The sequence below is a fragment of the Vespa mandarinia genome, chromosome 15, assembly GCF_050613455.1.
Source record: "Vespa mandarinia isolate Hongniang chromosome 15, ASM5061345v1, whole genome shotgun sequence".
NCBI classification, from domain to species: domain Eukaryota; kingdom Metazoa; phylum Arthropoda; class Insecta; order Hymenoptera; family Vespidae; genus Vespa; species Vespa mandarinia.
Window position 1 is genome coordinate 2,522,501 of NC_140824.1, and position 25,000 is coordinate 2,547,500.

At 27.5% G+C, this 25,000-nt stretch overlaps 4 protein-coding genes across 19 annotated transcripts in view; 2 read left to right on the forward strand and 2 right to left on the reverse strand.

Moving 5' to 3' along the window:
- NLG-5 (neuroligin 5) overlaps positions 1-1,550 on the forward strand; it is a 181,859-nt gene extending 180,309 nt beyond the window's left edge. For 8 of the 9 annotated variants that reach the window (XM_085661608.1, XM_085661611.1, XM_035873020.2 and 5 more), the window contains 2 exons: positions 1-18; positions 208-1,550. The exon at positions 1-18 is cut by the window's left edge and continues 129 nt beyond it. In XM_085661608.1, the coding sequence (XP_085517734.1) occupies positions 1-18; positions 208-956 (767 nt within the window). In that variant the 3' untranslated portion in view covers positions 957-1,550. The remainder of the gene's footprint in view (positions 19-207) is intronic. The other variant, XM_085661612.1, reaches the window with a different exon arrangement.
- Positions 1,551-3,712: 2,162 nt separating this feature from the next.
- On the reverse strand, positions 3,713-6,363 carry La (La autoantigen-like). The gene is made up of 7 exons (XM_035873027.2): positions 6,045-6,363; positions 5,477-5,830; positions 5,249-5,391; positions 5,083-5,167; positions 4,749-4,976; positions 4,518-4,650; positions 3,713-4,282 (listed from the first exon to the last, which is right to left on the reverse strand). The coding sequence occupies exons 1-7, from the start codon at positions 6,207-6,209 to the stop codon at positions 4,197-4,199; spliced, it is 1,194 nt and encodes a 397-aa protein (XP_035728920.1). The 5' UTR covers positions 6,210-6,363; the 3' UTR covers positions 3,713-4,196.
- Positions 6,364-7,137: 774 nt separating this feature from the next.
- On the forward strand, positions 7,138-9,407 carry Tctp (translationally controlled tumor protein). The gene is made up of 5 exons (XM_035873034.2): positions 7,138-7,296; positions 7,728-7,798; positions 7,887-8,074; positions 8,156-8,425; positions 8,740-9,407. The coding sequence occupies exons 1-4, from the start codon at positions 7,269-7,271 to the stop codon at positions 8,385-8,387; spliced, it is 519 nt and encodes a 172-aa protein (XP_035728927.1). The 5' UTR covers positions 7,138-7,268; the 3' UTR covers positions 8,388-8,425; positions 8,740-9,407.
- A 6,871-nt stretch (positions 9,408-16,278) lies between these two features.
- Positions 16,279-25,000, reverse strand: part of usp (retinoid X receptor ultraspiracle) — a 50,995-nt gene continuing 42,273 nt past the window's right edge. For 3 of the 8 annotated variants that reach the window (XM_035873023.2, XM_085661716.1, XM_085661717.1), the window contains exons 3-7: positions 22,909-23,038; positions 22,361-22,525; positions 18,283-18,589; positions 17,219-17,544; positions 16,284-16,902 (exon numbers count right to left, since the gene is read on the reverse strand). In XM_035873023.2, coding sequence (XP_035728916.1) covers positions 16,629-16,902; positions 17,219-17,544; positions 18,283-18,589; positions 22,361-22,525; positions 22,909-23,038 — 1,202 coding nt within the window. In that variant the 3' untranslated portion in view covers positions 16,284-16,628. Of the gene's footprint in view, positions 16,903-17,218; positions 17,545-18,282; positions 18,590-22,360; positions 22,526-22,908; positions 23,039-25,000 lie in introns of all 8 variants that reach the window. The other 5 variants (XM_035873025.2, XM_085661719.1, XM_035873024.2 and 2 more) reach the window with 4 other exon arrangements.

Genomic DNA, 25,000 nt, shown 5'->3' on the forward strand with positions numbered 1-25,000 from the left:
AAGAACATTATTATGCGGGTATACTCTTGAATTTATATCATAACTATAATATCAAATTTTTTAAATTAATTACTTTCATTTCTGGTTATATAATTTAATAAATTAAATGCATATAAAGGCTGTATCAGCATATTAAAAATAATTAGTGAATATCAATTTATTCGTCATCGTTTCATTGAAAAATAATATTTTTTATTTATTTAATAGGTCCCGTTAGAGACGAATGGTATACGCCACTTCCTTTAACGGGCACAACAAAAAGTAGCGGAGCTTCCTCGACAACAGCTTGCAGTACGTCAACGGGTGACGAGACACTAGTTGAAAATATTACCCCAATCTTAGAGGAATCAGAAGACGATACCGAATTGCTTCAAAGATTAGCCGCCTCTCGTCATTATTATAGTACAACAACAGCATTAGCAATTACAGTTGGTGTTGGATTGATTTTACTCATTTTAAATATGCTCATATTCGCTGGTATTTATTATCAACGTGATCGTGACAAAAAGAGAGCTGCCATGGACTGTACGCCAAATGGACAAGAATCATTACCAATGACCACTAGACCTGTAGCGATAAAAGCTACTGAAAATACAAATAGACCTGGTCAAGAGCCACCCCCATCTTACACGACTTTAGCCAGGAGTCCTTCCGTTCAAGAGCAACAACAACAACAGCAACAACAACAGCAACAACAATCATCTCAAGGACAACAACAAATAGTCAATGAAGATGGTCAAATGAAAGTAGATAATAAAACGGGCCAACAACAACAACAACAACAACAACAACAACAACAACAACAACAGCAACAGCAACATGTTTCTGGTAATACTATTCATAAAGATCCAGTACCACCAAAACCACCTGTCAGAACTACCAGTTCTCTCAGTACAACACCTGGCAATACGAATACCATTAAGAAACGAGTTCAGATACAAGAGATATCTGTATAGCATTAGGGGTTGCTGCCAGAGGGCGGCACCATCAGATCAAAGAGAGTGACTTTCGTTGATTGTGAGGCTACAACCCAATCTAGATTCTAAAAAAAAAAAAAAAAGAAAAGAAAGGAAAGAAAAATAAATAAATAAAGTCACAGACAAAAATCAAACCTAACGTCGGATGAAAAAAAAAAAGAGAAAGAAAAAGAGAAACAACTGATATTGCCTTTTGAACTCATAGACATCAATCAATCAATCAATCAATCAATCAATCAATTAATCAATCAATCAATCAATCATGATTATCTCTAAGAAAAGGATAATGAAAGGGAAGATCGTATCGTATCTTCCAGGACTGTGTTCCAAGAGTGTTCTTCTTTCGTTAAGGATAATAAGGTGCAAGGATGAGAATCTGTATGTATGTGTGTATGTATGTATGTATGTATTATATAAGTATATATGCATGCATGTATGTACGTATGAGAGAGAGAGAGAGAGAGAGAGAGAGAAATAGTTTTTGAAAATCAGTACCTTCGTCCGCGTACTATGCCATAAGGTGTACATTTTACATTGAAGTTTACTTCTAAACCAAAAAGAAAAGAGAAAAAGAAAAAGAAAGAAAAAAAAAGTAATAATAATAATAATAATAATAATAATAATAATAATAATAATAATAATAATATTAATAATAATAATAATAATAATAATAATAATAATAATAATAATAATAATAATGTGGAACTCAAGTGAAAGATTTGAGTGTTCTTTAACGTTATGCACTTGTGTACTCTCTTGCGTGTTGCTATATACTTGAAGAAAAAGAAAAAGGAAAAAGGAAAAAAAAAATGAGAAAAAAGAAAAAAAAAGGGAAAAACGAGAAAAAGGAAAAAAAAGAACTCTTCGTAAGAATTAAAAAAAAAAAAAAAAAAAAAAAAAGAAAAAAAATAAAAAAAGATAAGTAAAGTATATGCAACGTGAACACGACTTTATACATTATTCATTAATTCAACATTAAAATAACTTGCATTTCCTTGTCTCTATCGAATATCGATGCATATACGAGAAAAATAATGAACGTGTGTGTCTGTGTGTGTATGTGTGTGTGTATCTCTGTGTGCGTGTGTATTTCTTCAAAGGAAAAGAGAGAAAAGAAAAGCAAGAAAATGAAAATAGTACTGTGCTCGAGGAAAGAAGGTAAGAGGAAAACCAGGAGAGAGGAGAAAAAAGAAGGCAAAAAAAAAAAAGGTAAAGAAAGAAAAAAAAAAAAGGAACAATAGAAAAATTATTTTCTTCCCACGTTTTTCTCCACGACCAACTAAAAAGTCGAATTCGTGAATGAATGCAGACGGTGCGTTGACGGGAGCCTTCGAAAATATTTAAATAAAATTGACTGTATTATATTTAACTCGAAAAAATGTAGTAGCGTTTGCAACTTCGAAAAAAAATCCATATCTCCTTTTGAACAAAAAAAGAAAGAAGGAAAGGAAAAAAAAAAAAGAAAAAACCCAGGAAAAAAAGACGAATATTACGATTCTAAGGTAAACAAGAAGGAGAAGAAGAAGAAGAAGAAGAAGAGGATTAGGAGGAGGAGGTAGAGGAGACATGCTCGGTCGTCTAAACAAATATGATCAACGACGAGTCAAGATCTGTGAGACTTTCTTTTTCTTTCTGTTTCTTTTTTTTTTTTTTTTTATTTTTTTTTACGTATGTTCGATAATTTCTTCTTAGAGATGAAGAAAAAATATAAATGCATATTCGTTCGTCTGTACGATAATAAATCTAAAAACTTTCGATGATAATTAGTTCTCGTCACGAAATAAAAATAAAAATGAAAAGAAAAAAAAAGAAAAAAAAATGGAAAAAAAAAACGAAAAAGAAAAAAAAAAGAAAATCCTCGTTCGTAAATGTGACGACACTTCTCTAACACTTCTTCACACAGGCAAGAGAAAAAAAACTATGATTAAGGTCGTAATCGTGTAATTATATTACTCTTGTAATTAGCATAAAAACTTATACGAAGGAGAGGAGAATATAGGGGAAGGTGGGGGGTGGGTGGGGGGGAAGAGACAAAAAAAGAAAAGAAAAAATCGTCTAATCTTGTCGACTTTGATAATTTTTAATTGCGCTCTCGCGTAAACATTTTTTCAAAGTATTATTATTCGCAAACAATTCCAATATGATTCGCAATACATACGTTAACAATTGTTTGCGATCGTACGTAAAAAGGAGGGAAAAAAAAAAAAAGAAAAAAAAGAATATCAAGCACGTAAAATAATAATAAACGAAAATAAAATAAAGTAAAATAAAATAAAAATGAACAGTGAAATTTAACTAGCGACTTAGGCTCGGAACGAGATTTGTTAATTTCACTGTAAAACAATAAACACTTATTTATAAATAATCATCGGTACGATATATTCGTATGTCTCAATATTATTTGCATTGTAACCTACTAAGAACTTATTCTTCGATTGCAACATTACCGTGAAAGAATTCATTTTCAATCAAGCATATTGATCGGAAATATTCGAGAATAAGAAAATAAAAACGATCATACAAAATAATTTCATTTTAACGATATACAATTGAGAATTATTGAAAGGCGCAGGAAGCTAAATAAAAAAAAAGACATTAAAATAAAAAATATTTATAAATGTATAATACATATATATATATATATATATATATATATATATATATATATATATATATATGCATATATATTTATAAATATGTATAAAATCTTGTCAATATAATTTTACAATCTCGTGTCAGGAACATCATTACAAACTTTATTTAACGATTCATTATATTATAATAAAATATTACTACAGTCCTAATCGTTACGAATTTTGATAACCATAGAAAAATAATCATATTTAAAGGTACTGTATATATAATAGATCATTTGTTTATTTTTCTCTTTTATCCGGATCATATATAAATTAATTTTTATATTATATAACAGGCCCTTCGGTTATCCGGAAAAAAAACAAAAATTAAATTTCCAATTTAAAAAAAAAAGAAAAAAAAAAAAATATATATATATACATATATATATATACATATATATATATATATCTAGCATTTCTAAGTCTCTTAACGTATATACAAAGCTTCCTCCGCTTTGTACATGTATAAATTGTTACAATAGTATGAATTGTATTATACATAGCAGCAGCAGGTCAACCATGATGAAAAAATGTCATCGATCAACTTTTATATATCTTACATCTTAAATAATTTCAATAATGATTACTCAACAGCCGTAGTTTTTGTTGGATGATGATCTGCAGGAGAAGTTGCTGGCCTTTTCCTTCCTCCTTTGTGTCCTGTGCGATCTGAAATAATAATATTTAAATATAAATAAGAATGATTACAAGGCAGAAAAAAAAGAAGGGAAAAAATAAACGAAAAATTGGATTTTTAATTTTTAAAATAATTTCAGTAACTTGAATAATTTCAACTCAACGAAATCCTATATAGATTTCTCAGTATTAGCATGGCTGGTCATCATTTATACATTTTTATACGTATTAACAATAATTATTTATATTTAAATAACAATCTTCTTACTTTTTTTACTTTCGTTTCTACTCTTATGACGTTGCCTGAGATTAGAAATATATTTCTTAACTTCGTCGAGGTATTTTTCTTCTTCTTCATTTTCCAAAACTCGACACGTAACTTCCGTTTCCTCGATCAATATCTTTTTAATATAAATATAAAAATATAATTTGATATAACATTAAATTAAACAATTACATTAAATGATGTTAACAATTAAAAATAATCATCGTTATTTACCTTATTTTCTGATAATTTTTCTAAAATACTTTTGGCTGAATTTTCTTCTTGGAAACGAATCCAGGCCTCTTTGTCACCCGATTCAAAATGTATATAAGCAATAGGAATTTCAAATTCTTCAAAACGCGTTCTGATTATATCTCTTGTACAATCATCGGGCATTCCTTTCATGTGAATTATAGCACCCTTTGGTAAATTTACAGTTTCAATCTTAGAATCTTTTAATGCCTGTAAAAAAAAAATATATATATGTATCATTAATTTAATACTTTTATATTTATATAAATTTATTATATATATATATATATATATATATATATATATATATACTTACTGCTTCTGTTTTTTTATTTCTTGCTTCTTGTATACGTTGTTTTCTTTCTTCTTTTTCACTAGCTCGTTCTACGTTATAATCAGCCCTAATAATCAATAAAAAACAAAAGTATTTTAAGTCTAAAATAATTGTATATAAAATAATGTTATATAAAGATAAAACTTACGCCCATTTTCTTATTAATTCTGTATCATTATATTTAATAGAATCTCTTGCCATAAAAGTTTTAGCATCGTCCAAGGTTTTAAATTGTAAATAAATAGAACCTTTAAAGTGTAACGTTTTATCCTTATCCAAATATTTTCTCATCTAAAGAATTAACATATATTAAATAATATTGAAAAGATATGATAAATTATAAGAATATAAAAATATAGAATATAGAAATACTTACAACAATGTTCTCATATGGTTCATATTGATTGAAATATGTCTTTAATTTTTGAATATTCATATTTTCTAATGGAAATCCTTTCATATAAACTGTTTTGGCTTCCTGTGCCTTTCTATATTCTTCGTTATACGTTGGTAAAGGAAATTTAGGTGATCTTCTTATTTTCTTTTTATCTTCGGATATTTCAATCAATTCGCTTGATTCAAGAGATTTTACAATTATATCACAATCAGTAGTCATAGTGGCCAACATATTAAAATTAAGCATAACGGATAAAGGTATCCATCCTTCGTCTAATTTTATCTGTTCCGTAAGGAACTTATCTCTTTGCATATTTACATTTCCAAAGTAGAACTATAATAAAGAACGTAATGTAAATATTAATAGAATAAAATTCTATCAAGAACATATATATATATATATATATATATATATATATATATATATATATATATATACATATAGAATATATAATACCCACATGATATGTAAAAAAAAAAAAAAAGAAAAGAAACAAACAAACAATTTATAAATGAAATATTTTAAATATGTTTTATTAAATATTTACTTCTATCTGATCCTTAATCTGTTCTAATAATTCTTGTGTAGGTTCCGAGGATTCTTTCGTTTCTTCAATTTTTGCATCGTCCTTTGCATTTTCTACCGGCTTACCCTTTTTAACCTCTTCGGTAACCTTTTTCTCCATATTACATTCTTCTTGACCATTAGCCATTATATTATATTTTAGATATAATATTGTCGAATGTAAGAAAAAACTTTTATGTTACAATATTAAAACTGTATTGATATTATTTGAAACAAATAAGAATTAGAGAGAACTGAACTTACGCCAACAACGTTTCTTCGTCAGAGTATAAAAGCGGAAGTGATCTCACAGCCATTATATATCCGTATATAGATATATATACTAACGTTATAACGTAGTAGTCATAACAAGTTCTCTTTTCTATCCTAAAAGGTATTAACTTCCGTTCTCGTTTGATTCTCAAATTTGATTGGTCGTACAAATAATCCATTCTTTTTAATATACTTCATTGAAAAGGTAAAATTAAAAGAACAATGTATAATAATGAATTTTTGTGATAAATAATAAAAACAATTGATAAGAAATATTAAACAAAGCGCTAAATGTTATTATTAATATAAAAATATTATATGTGGCGAAGGATCGAAACGTGATTGGCTGTTGAAAATATTCGTAAATTGAAAAGTTACACGAACACTTTTTGAATGTTCTAATAATAAGAAAAAGAGGAAAATATTATATTAAAATTTATTAGATCTTTTGAAATTTATAAAAAGAAAAAGAAAAGAAAAAATAGATTTTAATTTAATTTTAATTCGATAGAAAACGAACGTTCACATTTATTTGACGGATAAACGAATAATAATGAATGAAAATTAATAACGGTATGTCAATATAAATTTTTCTTTATTATTTTATTTAATACTTCGTATATAATTGTTTCCAATGTTTTTACATTTTTTTTTATTTGTTTTTATTTTAAGAATTTTTATTTTCAATATAAAGATATTATTTATATATTTTAATATATGTTATAAATTTTTTTACAATTAAATTATAACCTGGTCAAAACATCTCATTAGCCGGATGTTAGAGGAGGTAGCACGCCTGTATATATATATACCAGAAAGTTGGTAGTTGACCATAGTTCATCTACTTGTCCTCTTCTCCCTTCCGGTTTGTTCTTTGAGGTGGCTGTGTCTTGTTTAGTTTTAGCTGCAAATTAATCTTTCTCCATCTTCCAAAATGAGAATCTACAAAGATATTTTTACTGGTAAATTTGAATATACTTATTAAAAATAAATATTATCGATATATATTTTTCTAATTCAATTAATTATATTTACTTTTCAACATACGTTAAATTCAGGATCGAACGATGACAGTTATAATGTCTTTCAACAATATTATGTGTTACTAGTAATTTCGAATATTTATATTAGACATTGTTACGATATTGTTGTAAAGTAGATTTATTAATTATCATAGAAAGTTCCAATGTATTTGTTTTTTCTTTTTTTTTATTATTTTTTTCTTGTTATAATCAAGTCTACACGTACATAACCTCTTCGTACGTACAACGAATCGTTTCGATTTTAAAGATAGAATCAATCTTAATAAGTAGCATATGTTTTTCCTTTTTCTCTTTTTTTTTTTATAACTTATGGAATATTAATAAAAGTAACGAATATTCTTGTATTCCAGGTGATGAGATGTTCTCAGATACATATAAGGTCAAACTTATAGATGATGTTTTATATGAAGTATATGGCAAGGTAATGTTAAAATTTTTATTTTGTATCTTAGAATATTTTTATAGAAAGTGCATTATTATACGTATGAATTTCTATTTAATATATTCAGTTAGTGACCAGAAAGTCCGGAGATATAGAAATTGCTGGCTTCAATCCGTCTGCCGAAGAAGCAGAGGAATGTACAGACGAAGCTGTTGAATCTGGTGTTGATATTGTGTTAAATCATCGTCTCCAAGAAACGTTTGCTTTTGGAGATAAAAAATCTTATACTTTGTATCTTAAAGATTACATGAAAAAGTAAGTGAAATTGTAGCATTGTATATGTTTTCCTATTTCTTATCTTCTAGAAATTAATTATTTTATATTTTATGATATTAGATTAGTGGCAAAATTGGAAGAAAAATCACCTGATCAGGTTGAAGTTTTTAAAACAAATATGAATAAAGTTATGAAAGACATATTAGGTCGATTCAAGGAATTACAATTTTTCACTGGTGAATCAATGGACATAGATGGTCTTGTTGGTTTAATGGAATATCGAGAAATTGATGGTGAATCTGTGCCTGTAATGATGTTCTTTAAACATGGACTTGATGAAGAAAAATTCTAAATAATTCTTAGATATTCAACAAATTGTGGTAAAATTTTGTAAGTACATCATATATAATAATATTAATTATGTGTGTGTGTATATATATATATATATATATATATATATATTCACTTATTCTTACGTATACATGAACTCTATCATGTTTTATGCCATGCAATTGTACGGCACTGCACTTCATGTTAGAAAAAAATGGGTAAATTAAATTCCCGCTACAACATTATCTCGTTGAAGCGTCTATTCGTACCACATACACAATTTATTTCAATATATATAATATATATATATATATATATATATATATATATTATTTTTTTATTTCATATAAATAAAAAAAAATTTTTATTTTCAGATAAACTGGAATTAAGACTGCACACAAATTAAGAAAAAATAAATGAATATATATATATATATATATATATATATATATATATATAAACTGTGAGATTTAGTTACAGATATGTACTGAAAGATATTACTTCCAAGGGCAATAATTTAACAGTGCAGTTGAATTATTTCTTCTATAATGTAAAATGTGTATTCACAGGAAAACCAGTTGTATATAATCTACAACAGGAGTGTAGATGAGAAAAGTGAAAATTAATTTCTATGATAATTTTTTTGAATAATTTGTGACAAATTTAAAAGGATCTCCTTTTTTTTTATTATTTGGTGCTCTGTCCAATGGTTTTATTTATATATATATATATATATATATATATATATATATATATATATATATATATATTGATATATTAAAAAATAATAACAAAAAGAAGAAATATGGAAGATGGGGAAAGAGAACTTGCAGCGATAACAAAAGTCACAGCGCATATTATAATGCCTATAATTATTGTTAATATCAATAATATCTACAATCGATAATTATTCTTGAACCGTACTCAACATAATGTCCATCATGAATAAATGAGAAAAAGAATGTTTTCCATAATAATTATCTTTAATTACTTACCACGAATTTTTTGACATCTTCGATTAAAAAGAAAATAGACCAATGAAGCATTTAATAATTGATATCTTCCCTCATTCCACACAGATCTAATTTTTTTATTACATATTTCTATAAAATTCATTGTACTAAACCGTTGTATTAAGTTTATAGAAGTAAGAAAGTATAATTCTACATTTTTTTCTTTCTTTTTTTTTTCTGTAATTTGATTCAACGATCTGATTTATATTAATGTTTTTTTTTTTATATACAACTAACCATCTTTTTTACTAACAAAAAAAAAAAAGAAAATATAATAGTTTTTAATAGTTCCATCAATAAAAAAATATGCTTGGACACTGTGTGCATGCACGCTTGAAAAAATTTATTATATGTAATGGAAAGCAATGATGATTGTCATTATTATGAAAAAATTGTGCAATAGTGCAAATTCAAAATGGTATATTAATAAAACGTCATTTGAAACATGAGAAACGTAGAAGATATCTAAAAATTAATATCTAACAACATATTCATAGTAACGTACATATATACATATATATATATATATATGATGTTTATTTAATAAATTTACTAGAATTCAAAATATGAAAAAAAAAATAAATAAATAAATAAAAACAAAGGGTAAAACAAATTATAATATAATAAAATTAAAAAATTAAAGGTAGTGAAATTTTGATAAAGGCATTTGCTTCATAAAAATATTTTATTTAGATAAATCAGAATAGACGATCTATTATTTCTTGATGCAAGATCATACACAATATTTCTTTGCTTAGGGATTGTTAATGTTTCTTCTTTTTTTTTTTTTTTTTTCTTTTTCTTTTTTTTCTTTTTCTTTTTCCTTCTTTGTTCATACCGTTTTACAAGTTACATACACAATATCACCTCTCTCGTGTCCCTTTACGTGTTTTAAATGTTTTACAATCTCAACTCTGTTTGTTTATTATTTCCATTTTCATATTAGATTACACTTTATATACTCTCATTGTTACACACACAGGTCAATATATTATTCTTACTTTTTATAAAACAATTGCTGTCCCATCTTGCCAAACGCTTTATATTTTTTTTTATATTATTTTTTTTGTTTGTTTTTTTTTGTTTTGTTTTATTTTCCCCATACCATTATCTCTCTCTCTCTCTCTCTCTCTCTCTCTCTCTCTCTCTTTCAAAAAAGTATGTTGTATTTCACGTTTATAAAAGCGTATCATAATTTCCAATATTATTCTTACAGATAGTTAAACACTTTTGTAATCTACAACGGATACGTATGTATGTGTTGCGATTTGTTAATTATTTAATCGCTCAAGATTTATTTATTTATTTATTTATTTTATTTTATTTTTTTTTTTTTTTTCAAAGCTTAATGATGTGGATGATGGGCTAGGAATTACACAAACAAACACACATTTATACGAAAGTACAGGAGGCATGTGTTATGTATTTATGTATATATGTATGTGTGTATGTACGTATGTATGTATACATGCGAGCGATAACTTTTAATTCTTTCTTTCTCTCTCTCTCTCTCTCTCTCTCTCTCTCTCTCTCTCTCTCTTTCTTTCTCTCTCCCCTTTTTTTTCGTTTTTTCTTTTTTTATAATATATATATATATATCACGCATATAATTATATAACATACTCATACACGCACATGCCTTTTACTGCTAATTATAGAACAAAATACTGAAATTTCGTTATTAAAATTATAATAAAGTAATTAAAAATATTTTAAGAGGTTTATACGTTATAAGGTGTATTTCTCATACGTATATAAAATTAATAAAAACGAGATAAACAGGCAGATAATAGTAATAATAATAATAATAATAATAATAATAATAATAATAATAATAATAATAATAATAATATAATAGTAATAGTAATAATATTAATAATAATAATAACAATAATAATAATAATAATAATAATAAAATGGGCATTGAATCGAACGGTGCAGCAATTTATCACGGGATTGGACACTGATTAATTGGTATCCGTAATTATCTAAAGCTGCTTATAATAATCATTTGCAGGATGGAATGTTATATCAGAGAGCTGCCTACCCGTTTTAGATTAATTTATGGAATTTTAGAGAATATAATTTCTTTTTCTTTTCTTTTTTTTTTTTTTCATTTTTTTCATTTTTTATTAATCTTTTTTTTATCGTTTTCTTGATTTTTTTTTTCCCCTCGTTTGAAAAATGTCATCATCAATTTCGTAAAAACAAATCACATCCAACTGCATTCACGGTGTATAATTTACAATAAAATGGCATAGTAAATTAGTTAATACTTATTTTTTTCTTTTCTTCTTCCTTTTTTTTCTCTCTTTTTTTTCTTTGTTTTTTTTCTTTTTTTTTTTCTTTTCTTTTCCTTTTGTTGTCGTTTCTTTAGATTGTAGAAAGATTGATTGAGGTCTATTTGACTAATGCAAATACTCCAAAAAATATTAATCGTAGTGGCAGTCATATATATGTTAATTTCTCTAAAATTAGCAGTTTTAAGAATTATATAAATTAATAAGACATGTCCGCAAAAAGTATAGAATTTTCTGATTTCTAAATTAGCTTTGCAAAGGTACAGCATTCGATAGGACATTTCTTAATGTGAGAGAGTCAGATATATCTCTATATATTCAGAAAGATTAAACATTGTATTATCATTAATCTTATTTGTACTGATTTACATAGAATGGGTGCGAGGAAAATTTTCAATAACAAGGAAAGAAAATCATTTATCGTAGGACATGCTAGAAATCATGCTAGAATGTCGTCATTATATTAACGATGACACGAGTTAATTTTCTTTTGATCGGATATTTCATTTTTTAATCATGCAGGATGAATATAATAAGATGCAATCACAAAGATTATAAGTACAAAGATGAAAATGCGACTGTACAGAAACTTTGCTACGCACCCCATTCTATTATTCTACATAGAGAAAGACTTATTTCAAAATAAATTAGCACAAGCACGCGTAAGGGTTAGTAGATCATTTTTATATATAATAAGAAATATACGATTTAAATGTTATCTCACAAAATTGTTGTAATATTAAAAAAAAAAAAAAAAAAAAAAGAAAAAAAAAGAAAATGAAACGAAAATAATGGCGCAACAATATTTCGAGCTTATCTATCACAGCATATATAAAATCTTGAAAATTTGAATGATAAAAATAATTAATAAATCTTTCTTTATGTAGAACATCATTATTATGTAAAATATCTCTAAATACAAATTTTCAGTATTGTACCATTTCTAACTATTTCAAAAAGGTGACAAAAGCATCAAGATTTACACCAAAGACAATCATCATATTTTATCTCCTTCGTTCAAGAATAATTCTTGATTGATTAATTCTTTTGTTACATGATCAATATATATTTTCTAATGCCTTCGCTTTAAAATCTTTCCGATGAATCTTTAATCTTACCTTAGTAATGTTGAATCGTATATAATGTTAAGTTAATTTTCTTTTTTTTTTCTTTTTTTTTTTTTTTTTTCATTAGCTTTAATAATCTACCGATCACTACTGAAATTTGTATATCATTTGCGAAAGAGTTCGGTTTATATATTTATATATTCACATATAAATATATATATATATATTTATATTTATATATAAATATTTATATATAAATATATATATATATATATGTATGTATGTATAGATTTTTGTTATTTTTTTTTTTTTTTTTTTTTAACATTTATAGATTTATATGAAACTTCATTCACAGGTAGCATTCGCGCCCTCGAACCCTAAGTGATCTCTTACTTTTTACATTGAGGAGCTTGAAGAGGTGTGTACGCAAAATGCGTCCATTGGGAGGTAATTCTGGTCAGTGCTTTCAGTTTCAACCATCGAGCAGAATTAACAATCGAGAAAAAGGAAAGGGTAAGAATAGCGCGACAATCATTAAATTTATCAAACTAATCTCGCTCTCATAGATAGTGAAACGTCGATAGCATTATATTATCATCATCATCGTCATCATCATCATCATCATCATCATCATCATCATCATCATCATCATCATCATCATCATCATCATCATCATCATCATCATCATCATCATCATCATCATTATCATTATCATCATCATTTAGCGGTTTAATTAAAATCACAGAAATCAGGTAAAAACACAACAATTTCTGTTATCCGTCTTCTATACAGGACTATTCTGCATTTTTCATGAATATACTCATAACTGGCACAGCAGGCGTCTGAAATGAACCGTAACTCCAGCTTGTTATGAAAAAAATGGAGAATTTAATATCGTGTTTCTTTTGATGGTAGGCATAACATTAAAAACTCTCATCAAGTAGATAACAATAACCAACAACTAACAATCGTAGGCATTCACGCAAAAATAGAAATATGTTTAATAATATATAATAATATTATTATAATTTATAGTATCGAAGTGTGTAAGTATGATCCTTTGCCTATGAATACTAGAGTACTAGAGTAAACAGTGTCAATGACTAGAGCTGAAAGATGTCAAAATGTGGTATTTAATAAAAACAAAAAAAAAAAAAAGAAAGAAGTAGAAACAGAAAGAAAGAAAGAAAGAAAAAAGAAAAATTATTCGACTATACACAAATTAAAGAAATTATTTAATATTAATCAAATGCTGATATAATTTTAATTTTGTTTTTTTTTTTTTTTTTTTTTTTTTAATTGAAGCCATTTCATAGACTTTCAACAGTACAAAAGTAAAGGCCATTTGCATAATATACTTCAATGCACCATCAATATATTATAATCATTGAATTAATCTTTAACAATTATCAAGATAATATTAAATAATTTATTATTTAATTCATGAGATCTTTTAATTACACTTAGAATTTTTAAAGGTCCTTCAGCTCAAATCATATCTCACAGAATTCTGTAAATTGCTAACAACGAGAGTAGGGTTTTGCCTTAGTTACGTTCTATAAGTAATTTCTACATTTCCAGGTTGAAAGAATAAATCAATTATTTTGACAAGGTGTCGCTCGCAAAGATTTTCAAAGCTTATACACTTTAATTTCATTTGATATTGCCGATTAAAACAAAAAAAAAAATTTCAATACTCAAGGAACAATCTTATTGTTGTTGATTAAACAATAAGATATCCTTCGTTCTATATTCTTGTAAATATAATTTTGTTTACATCGGACATAGAAGACAGAGTTACATTGAGAAAACATAGTTTGTTCTTTTTTTTTCTTTTCTTTTTTTTTCTTTTTTCTTTTCTTTTTTCATATTTCTTGTTGTCCATATCATTATCATCATGCCATTTACGAGTTAAACTTTTCACACAAAATAATCTATCGACTTTATCATCTTATTAAAAATCCCTAACCCCTTGAAAACGGATACTCCTTTGTCATAGTTTTTTTGTTTTTTCTTTTTTTCTTTAATATTTTGTTACAGACAACGTTACGCTGTATAAAATAGAAAAAAAAAAATGAAATGAAATAAAATAAAATAAAATAAAATAAAATAAAATAAAATAAAAATAAAATAAAATAGAATTGAATTAAATTAAATTAAAAAAAAAAGAAAAAAAAAAAGGAAAAAAAAAGATCTACGTAATAATCAGTAATGTATAATTATTGGTAAGTTTGTCTCTTCTCTATATCCTAAAATACAAAACAATAAATTATAATCTACACGTGCGACGACACGTGCTTTCAGCTGTGTGTTGTATATATTATATATATATATATATATAAATTATATATATATATATATATATATATATATATATATACACGCGCAATGTAGTGGCTCTTTAAAAAAAATTAGCGATTCGAATCGAGGCAGAGTTGGAATGTATGAATATTCGTATAGTAATACAATATGTAAACTGCATCCTTAATGATAAAAACGAGAAGACACACATATGGTTTTTGTTTAAGTTGTTGAAACGAATTATTCAAATAAATAAATTCTCAAACTGATGCGATTACGTATCGGCATAATTAAATTAAATACGTTCTACCAACAATAGGTACATGATTAAAATAACATAATAATAATAGTAATAATAATAAAAATAAAATAATCTTATTAATAATAATATTAATAATAATAATAATAATAATAATAATAATAATAATAATAATAAAATAATAATAATAATAATAGTAGGAGTAGTAGTAGTAGTAGTAGTAGTAGTAATAGTAGTAATAATAATAATAATAATAATAATAATAATAATAATAATAATAATAATAATAATAATAATAATAATAATAATAATAATAAAATAGGCAGTAAAGATATAGATGCAGTTACATACTCCGTACGATATTACACGACGTGGAAAACTTGTAATCGGTGTCCTCTTTTAAAAGAGGGTAAAAAAAAGAGATAACATTTGAACGTACAATGTTAACAATCTTGTAATTATTATAAATAATTATAAAAAGGAAAGGATTAAAAAAAAGAAAAAAAAAAGAAGAAAGAAAAAAAGAACTGTAAACAAACGAGGGATAATATATATGAAGTCACCAAAATCAATGTCTACCTCGTCGTATACTTTTTCCGACACGCTCTCGATACGAATCGAATTGAGAAAAAAAAACAAAAAAAAATACAAAAAAACAAAAAAAAGAATGAAAGAATCGATGCTCCCTTCGACGATGAAGGGAATTTTCGCAATTTGTTATTTATAAGTGTTCTCTAAACAACGAAGATACATAAATAATAAAAAGACGATGAGAGAAATAAAAAAAAAAAAGAAAAAAGAAAAAAAAAGAAAAGAAGAAGAAGAAAAAAGAAAGAAAGAAGTAAGTAATTCCATTTCGCTCAACTCGTGAATACCGGAGATATTTTTTTACAAAAACGAAAGAACAGAGAGTTAAAAAAAAAAAAAAATATATATATATATATATATATATATATATATGTATATATATATATATAAAAGGAAAAAACATTGTAAATTTTCTATTTTAATATTCTTCAATGTTATTATTATTATTATTGTTGTTATTGTTGTTGTTGTTGTTGTTGTTGTTTTTGTAATGGTGTTGTCCTATAGCTCTGTTTTCACGTTAATTTATTTTTCTTTATCCTTTTCTTTTTTCATCCCCCGTAGCTTTACATCTCTTTACCACGAGTTATCTCGCTCTCTCTCTTTCTCTCTCTCTCTCTCTCCTCTCTCTCTTCTCTCTCTCTCTCTCTTTTTCTCTATCTCTCTCTCCCTCTCTCTCTCTCTCTCTCTTGTTCAGAGATCGGTGTGCCCCAGAATGCGGCACACCCTTTGTTCCTAAGGATCCGAGGGTGACTCCAGCATCTCCATTAGGAAATCGTCGATCGGTACATCACCGATCAGCTTGTAGAAGAAGAGATGTTCGAGACATTTGAGGCCGATCGAACGAATGGACGGTAAGCGAAGCAATAGCTTAGCGAATCTTCCTGGATCGTTCGGACAAGATACACGTGTATATTCTTCTAAAGCCGCATAGATCTTCTCACGTAGTAGACTGACCTCTTGGATGGATTTTAAACCTCGTACGTCAGGGTTAAAGAGGATTATTGATCTATAAGGATTAATATGAAATTTAAGTTTATTAATAAAAATATAATATATATATATATATATAACAGTAATATAATAGTTAAGATAAATTATATATTAATAGTATACTACTATAAATAACTATTATATATTGTTAATAATAATATATATATATATATATATATTCTTTTATTTATATTTATAAGATATAAAATAGAGTTGAATGAATGAAATGAAATTATATTTCTAATTTATTTTATTCATTATTTTTTTTTCTCTATTTTTTTCCTCATTCATTTCACTTCATTTCAGACAGATTATGATTTTAAGTGACTGACCTGAGACAACCTAATTCAGTTTTGTCCATTTCCATTTCTCGCATCTTAGTTACGAGTTCGGATAATACGTGTTCAAATATCGTCCCTACGCCAGCCTGTTGCGCCGAATTACGGTTGACGGTAATGCCAGTGGCCAAAACGATACCGTCCTTGACATTGATGGAACGATGAGAAAAGGATGCTATCAGCAACTCGTTCCAACCAGCCCTGAGTAATAGTACCTGATCCTCCAACGGCAACGAGGTAAAATGCGGGATGTGCTTGGCCCATGCCACCAGCTGGAACAGCTGTTTGTTCGTGGCGTTGCGAATGTGCGATATTGCATTCTGTGTATCACACGGGATAGCAGATTAATCGAGAGGAGGAGAGAAAAAAAGAAAACGAGAGAGAGAGAGAGAGAGAAAGAGAAAGAGAGAGAGAGAAAGAAAGAGAGAGATAAGAAGGAAGGGTGGGAGGGAGAGAGAAAGAGAGAGGAGATAGATAGATAAATAGATAGGTAGAAAGATAGATCATTTTTATTAATACTGGCTAAGCCCGTGAGACACTATTATATATAACAATAGTAAAAGGATCTTAATAACAAATGTCGATTTATTAATTTTAGAAGAAAAAAAAAAAATGTAAGAAATGACAGATGATGAACGGAGCGTGTAAGTGTTATCAAATGATTAAAAAAAAAAAGAAAAAAAAAAAAAAGAAAAAGAACAAAGGAACAGTAAGAGAAAAGAATAATAATAAATAAAGATATTTTATAAGGTTGATTGAAAGTTAGGATAGATATTGATGAAAAATTGGTTGATAAAAAAAAAAAAGAAAAAAAGAAAACAAAGAGGGATGAAAGAAAAAAAAAAAAGAAAGAAAGAAACGAGAGACTATGGGCGTAAAACAACGAAGAAATTGAAAAATAATTATAGAAACGTAACGACAATTAATTAATTAAATAATAAATAAGATAGAATGAAAAATGATGAAGACGTAGAGAATGAAGATGTGGAAAATAGAGAGAGAAAAAAAAAGAAAAAAAAAAAAAAAGAAAAAAGAAAAAAAAGAAAAACAAAATTTACCTCGTAATTTCCTTCATGCTCGACCTTGCATTCAACTCGTTTCTCAGCTTCCAAAATACGTTCGATCGGCATGTCAGAGTGAAGACTGCTTGTGCTTTCGACCTCGCTCTGATCTCTTTCCTTGGTACGTTGTCGTTCCTCCTGTACCGCTTCTCTTTTCATTCCCATCGCCAAACATTTTTGATATCGACAATACTGACAACGATTTCTTTGTCTTTTGTCGATTATGCAGGACTTTTCTTCGCGGCACGCATACGATAGATCCTTACGTACGGTCCTTTTGAAGAATCCTTTACAACCCTCGCAGCTGAAAATTTTAATCATTTTTATTTTTCAATTTTTATCTTTAATATCATTTTTCCTTTTCTTTCCCCCGTTCTCTTCTTCATTTCTTTTTCTTTTTTTTTTTTTTTTTGGTCTTTTCTACTCTCTTTTTCTTCTCATTGTTCTTTTTTTTTTTTTTTTTTTTTTTTTCATTCGACACTTAATTATAATTAATTCAACTTTTGTTTCTGAAACGTCAGAACGATCTATGATTTATAAGATAAGAATATATTCATACGAACAACAACATACTATTCGACGTGATAGATTAATTACAGTTAATGAAACTTTTTTTTTTTTTTTTTTTTAACTTTGATATCAATTATATCCTTTGAACAGGTCACGATCTTTATGATCCTTTTTCTTTTTTATACGAGAAATCCTATGTATATGTGTATGACTTTATAAATTAATAATAATTAACACGAAATTTTTAGTTGAAACTTCAAATCGATATATTCTTCGAAAAATTAAAACTTTCATAATTTCTCTCTCTCTTCTCTCTCTCTCTCTCTAATATGAATCACGCTTCTTCGTTTTTGAATTTGGATTATATCCAAAAGATCCCGACACTTTGACTCTGCCAGGAAAGCAGGACCGACATTCCACGAAGAGAATTTATTTTGGTTGCAGCTCTACCTTCTCACATGATATATTAGTTTTCAAGAGCATATATTAGCAATGATTTTTCAATATTTTTTTTCTCGCGCGCGCGCGTGTGTGTATATGTATTTTTTTTTTCCTTTTTTTTTTTTTTATTTTAATATCTTACTTTAAAGAATCATGATAGAGATATTCACGCCAAGGATAATCACTATCGGATACAAGTAGCGTACCTTTACTCGAGCAATGAAACGACGACGGATGGAAATCGAGCATATATATATATATATATATATATATATATTGAGAGAGAGAGAGAGAGAGAGAGAAAGAGAGAGAGAGAGAGAGAGAGAGAGAGAATATAGCATGCAAGCGAGAGAAGCCTTGGTAATGGCCGTGATTACTTAATTAGCTGCCACTGGAGCAAAGTGCCTATAGGACCATGAGAGACGGGCATATCTGTATCTCTCTCTCTCTCTCTCTTTCTCTCTCTCTCTTTCTTTCTCTCTCTCTCTCTCTCTTTCTCTTTCTCTTTCACACACACAGATACATATACATGTATGTATACACAGACACGTGTATACACATTGCAATCATGTTACATAGGAACTACGGCTGGGTAACCGTCCTAGCCTCGTGAGCGAGCTTGTGCAACGCACGATACAAGTCCAAGGTTGCCTTAGATCTGATGCAACGCGAGAAGAGAACGGCCATTCTCAAGATTATGAATTTAAGAAATTAAATCATCTCTATTTCGTTTCAAAAAAGGAAAGGAAAAAAAGAAAAAAAGACGTTTATATATTTTTATCAGTTAAAAGACATCGAGAGACAGAGACGGAAAGAAAGAAAAATAAAAGAGAGAGATAGATAGAGATAGAGAGAGAGAGAGAGAGAGAGAGAGAGAGAAAGAGGAATTATATCTTTTAAACGGACAATTTAAAAACTTATGATAGAAGTTTTCTCCATTAATAAATTCAAATAAAAGTTATTATTTTATTTGAATTTATCGTTTATATTGGATGCGATCAAAGATCTTACATTTAGATCTAACACTTTATATTTTTACTTTGCTATCTCAGAAAGTAAGTTTAGCGATAGAAAATAAGATAAAAAGATAGAAAAATAGAGTGAGTGAGAAAGAGAATTCTTTTGATGTTCAAAAGGAGTGCGAAGTGCTTACACAGATGGCATAAACTTACTTATAGTATACTATTTCCACGTGTAAGCAAACTCGTAGTCACGTGTGAGATGAAAACGATATATATATATATATATATATATATATATATATATTATACATACACATATATTTATATGTATATATATTTATATAGAATACATACACGTGGTCATACACACACACACACACACACACACACGCGCGCGCGCGTACACATACATGCATAAAGTTCTTCTTCAGATATCTTATCAGTTTTCTGTCTGTTATACATGATCGTGTATTAACCTTTTTCAAAGTGCTTATATATGCTTATATTCGACCGACTAGCTCAGTTTATTAATCCCTATTAAGAAAGATTATGCGATCATTATATTTATATCTTTTCTTTTTATTTATTTTTTTTTCTTTTCTCCCGTTTCCTTTTGCTCTTCTTTTTTCTTTTTTTTTTTTACATTACAAAAGCATCTTACGTGCATGAAATATATAAACTTATTAATGAAAGCGCAATCGTAACAACAGAGTTAAAGTTCATTGCTGAAACATATTTTTTTGTAGGAATAGAAATGATCGATCGATCGATTGGCAAGTGAAAAAAAAAAAAAAAAAAAAAGAAAAAGAATTAAAAAAGACGAAAAATAAATCGATCATTTGTCATTATGTGCAAATTTATTAATTAACAATACAGAGGATTTATTTAATCGGCAAGAAAAAATTGGTAATGTTAAATTTAAATTAATTTATGTTTTTTTTTTTTTTTTTTTTTGCTTCTTCTTTTTTTTTCTTTTTTTTTTTCCTTCTTTCAACGTCATCATAATAATGACACGTTTGTCGAATTATAATGACATTATATATTATAGTTAAGCCGGTTTTTAGTATAAAAAGATTTATATAGTGGGCCCAAAAGTTCATAGGTAAATATTAAAAATTAATAACTCTCTCTTGAAATTTTTCAGACTTGTATTATAATTAATCTTTTTTTAATTTTACAAGCTTGCCTTGTAGTAGTTTTGCGATTTGAAGAAAGAAAAAAAAAGAGAAGAAAAAATAGGAAAAAAAAAAAAAAATAAAATAAAAAGAAAAATACTTATACAAAAATGTCCAAAAGAAAGAGTAACCGTTTTTTTTTTTAAATCATCTTGGAAACTTTTGACCAACCCTGTATATACATATGTAAGCTTATGTCTCTCAATAGAGCCAGCCATTTTTCTTACTGATAATTCTATCTCGATGTTGCTTTCACAATACATCCGTATGTTCTCGCATTCCATCATTATATACCATGCGAATTTCTTACTTTATTACGATGCGAGCGCATTTTTTCATTCCATCGCAAAAGTGCATCCTTGTTCATAAATTATTCTAATCTCCTTCATAAAGTGAAACGAAGAAACACACTCGTTTTCTCTAAGAATGCAAATGTGAATACTTTCATACGCTTGATCCAATCTTCAATTTATCAATCGTTATAAGTAATCAAATGATACAAAATAAAAAAATATATATATATATATCCGTGTGTGTGTGTGTATATACGTGTACACGTTGATTTATTATAATCCTTCTAATTTCATTAAATGAGATAAATCCAACGAAATGTACACACTTTTATATTTCGCGCTTATCATAAATATTGATTATCAATTAAATTTATTAATTGATCTCGTGAGAAATGAACATGGAAATTTACTGAATAAATATTTAAGCGAAATGTCGAAGGAAGAAAAAAAAAGGAGAAGAAAAAAAAGTGGAAAAAAAGAGAAGAAGAAAAAAGAAGAAAAAGGAAAAAAAAAAAAGAAAATAAAAAAAAGGAAAGAAAAAAAAATTATCTTAAGTAAGATAAGGATCGCCAGAGTACGATAATGAAGAGTAAACAAATAGGAAGAAGAAAAGAAACAGAAAACAGAAAAAAAAATAAAGAGAAAAAAGAAAAATAAATAGATAAACGTCCTTGTGATATATAAAAATCTTTACCTGTAAACACCGTAGTGTTTGCCACTAGCTCGATCACCACAGATCGAACAAAGATGTTTGCTGCCTGATAGAGGGTGATTCGGTGGGTAGGGTGTAACTGCCTTGTTCTGTCCACTTGGCGACGTACTCAAGAGGTTGCTGTGACAACCAGCAGCGTTGAAGGATCTTACATGTAAAGAAGAGAATAACGAGAATATCTACGAATAACGTTACGATCCAATGGGGATATAATCGGGATGGGAAAGAAAAGAGAAAGAGGAGAAAAAAAAAAAAAAAAAAAAAAAAGACAAAAAGAAAGAGAACAAAAAAAAATTCAATACGCACGCACACACATTTCTTCTCATTTTTCTCTTATCATTTGTAATATACATACAAAATATTATCATATTATAGGCTAGACGGACCTAAGACATTTAAGATCGTAACGATTTATTATCAAAAGTCAAACGAAATATATTCAAGATTTTTTAACTTCTTTTTTTTTGTTTTCTTCTTTTTTCTTTTTTTTCTTTTCTTTAATTTTTTTTTTTTTTTTTTTTCACACTTACCCTGGACTGTTAGGACCAGAAGGACTGAAGTTTCCTGGATTTATAAGACTAGCCGTGTCGGGTTTGATGTCCAGCGGACTTTGTGGACCTACTGATGACATCGACATGTTACTATTTTCCAAACTTAACCCTGAAAAATACAAGAGATATTTTCTTTTTTTTTTTTTTTTTTTCTTATTTTATAAATATTTTAAACGAATGACTTTGAACAAGACCATTATCATAATAATAACAATAATAATAATAATAATAATAATAATAATCGTAATCATCGTAATCATTGATCATCGTCATCATGATCATCATCATCATCATTATCTTTGTTGTTTACGTCATTTTCGGCGTAGATATTACAAGGTACAAGGCATATTTAGCATAATTTAGAAAAAAAAAAAGAAAAACAAAAGAAAAGAAAAAAAAACATTAGGATGTTATAAGAGACAATTTACAGTTACAGGAAGAAGAAAAACATGCTATGTGAAACGTGAGCGAGAAATCCTGACAACGTTCACGTGCTAGATCCTCGTTCTCTATCGATCTTTCTCTCTCTCCCTCTCTCCCTCTCTCTCTTTCTCTCTTATTCTTATTTTGCTTGCCTTCTTGCTTGCTTGCTTGCTTGTTTGTTTGTTTGTTTGCTTGCTTGCTTGCTTGCTTGCTTGTCTGCAGTACCTTTCCTGTGTCGGAGAAAGCCAAGGAGGAGGACTCGCTCTTCAAGGCCAACGAACATACACGCCATCGAAAGGGACGATCGCTTCGATCAGCACGTTCAGAGAAAGAGAACGTATGCAAACCGATTTTATAGCAGGTGCATCGATGACCTTGCATCGCAAAACTCGATGATGCTTAAAACTCAACTCGAAAAAGAACTCGAAAAGAAAAGAACAATAGTTGATACATACAATGTATATATATATAATATATATATATATATATATAGCGTGATATTTCTTTTCAAGAAAATATTCTTTCTTCCTATTATCAAATATCGATTTGTATAATAATATAATCATTGTCTTTCATTATGATAATAAGTATTAAAATGTTTTTCGATCGATTTTTTATGACATCAATTTATATCCTTTTCTTTTTTTTTTTTTTTTTTTTTTTTTTCCTTTCACGAAAGTGACTAATACCTAAAATTAATTTCTTTAAGATTGTTATATTACAAATATACGTTCATGTTAACGATTTACTTGATAATACATAAATCTATGTGATAAAAATATTACGTAAAATGAATCTCTAGAAAGATTTATTATTGATTTTTATAATCGTCTACAAACTTTTCACTATTTTTCTCCCCCTTCCCCTCCTCCCCCCTCTCCATCTCTCTCCATCTCTCTTCCACCCGGTATATAATTACTGCAGTTATTCATTGTTTTCTTTTTCTTTTTTCTTTTCCTTTCTTTTTTTTTTTTTTTTTTTTTCGAAACGACCATACTGCGTACCATCTGTTCAGTGAAATTCATAAAAAAGAAAATTGGCAGTAATGATCGGTGAAGAAAGTTTTACATATGCTACCATCCATAAGGCATAATGATGAGCAAGTTTCGTGAGCTTGCGAAAAGACTATGGCATTCATTATAAAACCTCTCCCTTTCTTCTTCCTTTTCCTTCTCTACTTCTGCTATTTTTAAGTCGAAGGACAACGAGGATCAATGCACTTGCTTGCATATTTTTCTCTGGTTCTTTTTTTCCCTTTTGTTCTTTCTTTTTTTTTTCTCCTACCTCGGTGATAGATCGGTCGATCGATCGATCGATCGATCGATCGATTGATCAATTTGCAACATTAAAAAATCTTATTAATCATCGAAAACAATTTTACACGAATATCGTTACATCGATCTAATAACCTCTGATAAAATTAGAACTTTATTTATATTAAAAAATATATAAATATTAATTATTATTGTTATGATTATGATTATTATTATTATTATTATTTTTATAATTTTTACCTGCAAGATGAATATTATATATTTCAACTAATTAATTAATGCATTTCAATCAAATGATTTCGATTACTGTATACTTCGTTGATAAATATCAATTTTAATCTCATTCGATTATCATCAAATGAAGATCTTAAAAA

What these genes read in the sequence shown, in the direction of transcription:
- La (XM_035873027.2), bottom strand. Translation starts at nt 6,209, where the DNA reads ATGGCTAATGGTCAAGAAGAATGTAATATGGAGAAAAAGGTTACCGAA. An exon ending in AACCATATGAGAACATTGTT is followed by an intron (nt 5,392 to 5,476) that starts GTAAGTATTTCT and finishes TTAATTCTTTAG; the next exon opens with ATGAGAAAATATTTGGATAA. An exon ending in GAATTAATAAGAAAATGGGC is followed by an intron (nt 5,168 to 5,248) that starts GTAAGTTTTATC and finishes ATTGATTATTAG; the next exon opens with GGCTGATTATAACGTAGAAC.
- Tctp (XM_035873034.2), top strand. Translation starts at nt 7,269, where the DNA reads ATGAGAATCTACAAAGATATTTTTACTG. An exon ending in CTACAAAGATATTTTTACTG is followed by an intron (nt 7,297 to 7,727) that starts GTAAATTTGAAT and finishes CTTGTATTCCAG; the next exon opens with GTGATGAGATGTTCTCAGAT. An exon ending in CTTAAAGATTACATGAAAAA is followed by an intron (nt 8,075 to 8,155) that starts GTAAGTGAAATT and finishes TTATGATATTAG; the next exon opens with ATTAGTGGCAAAATTGGAAG.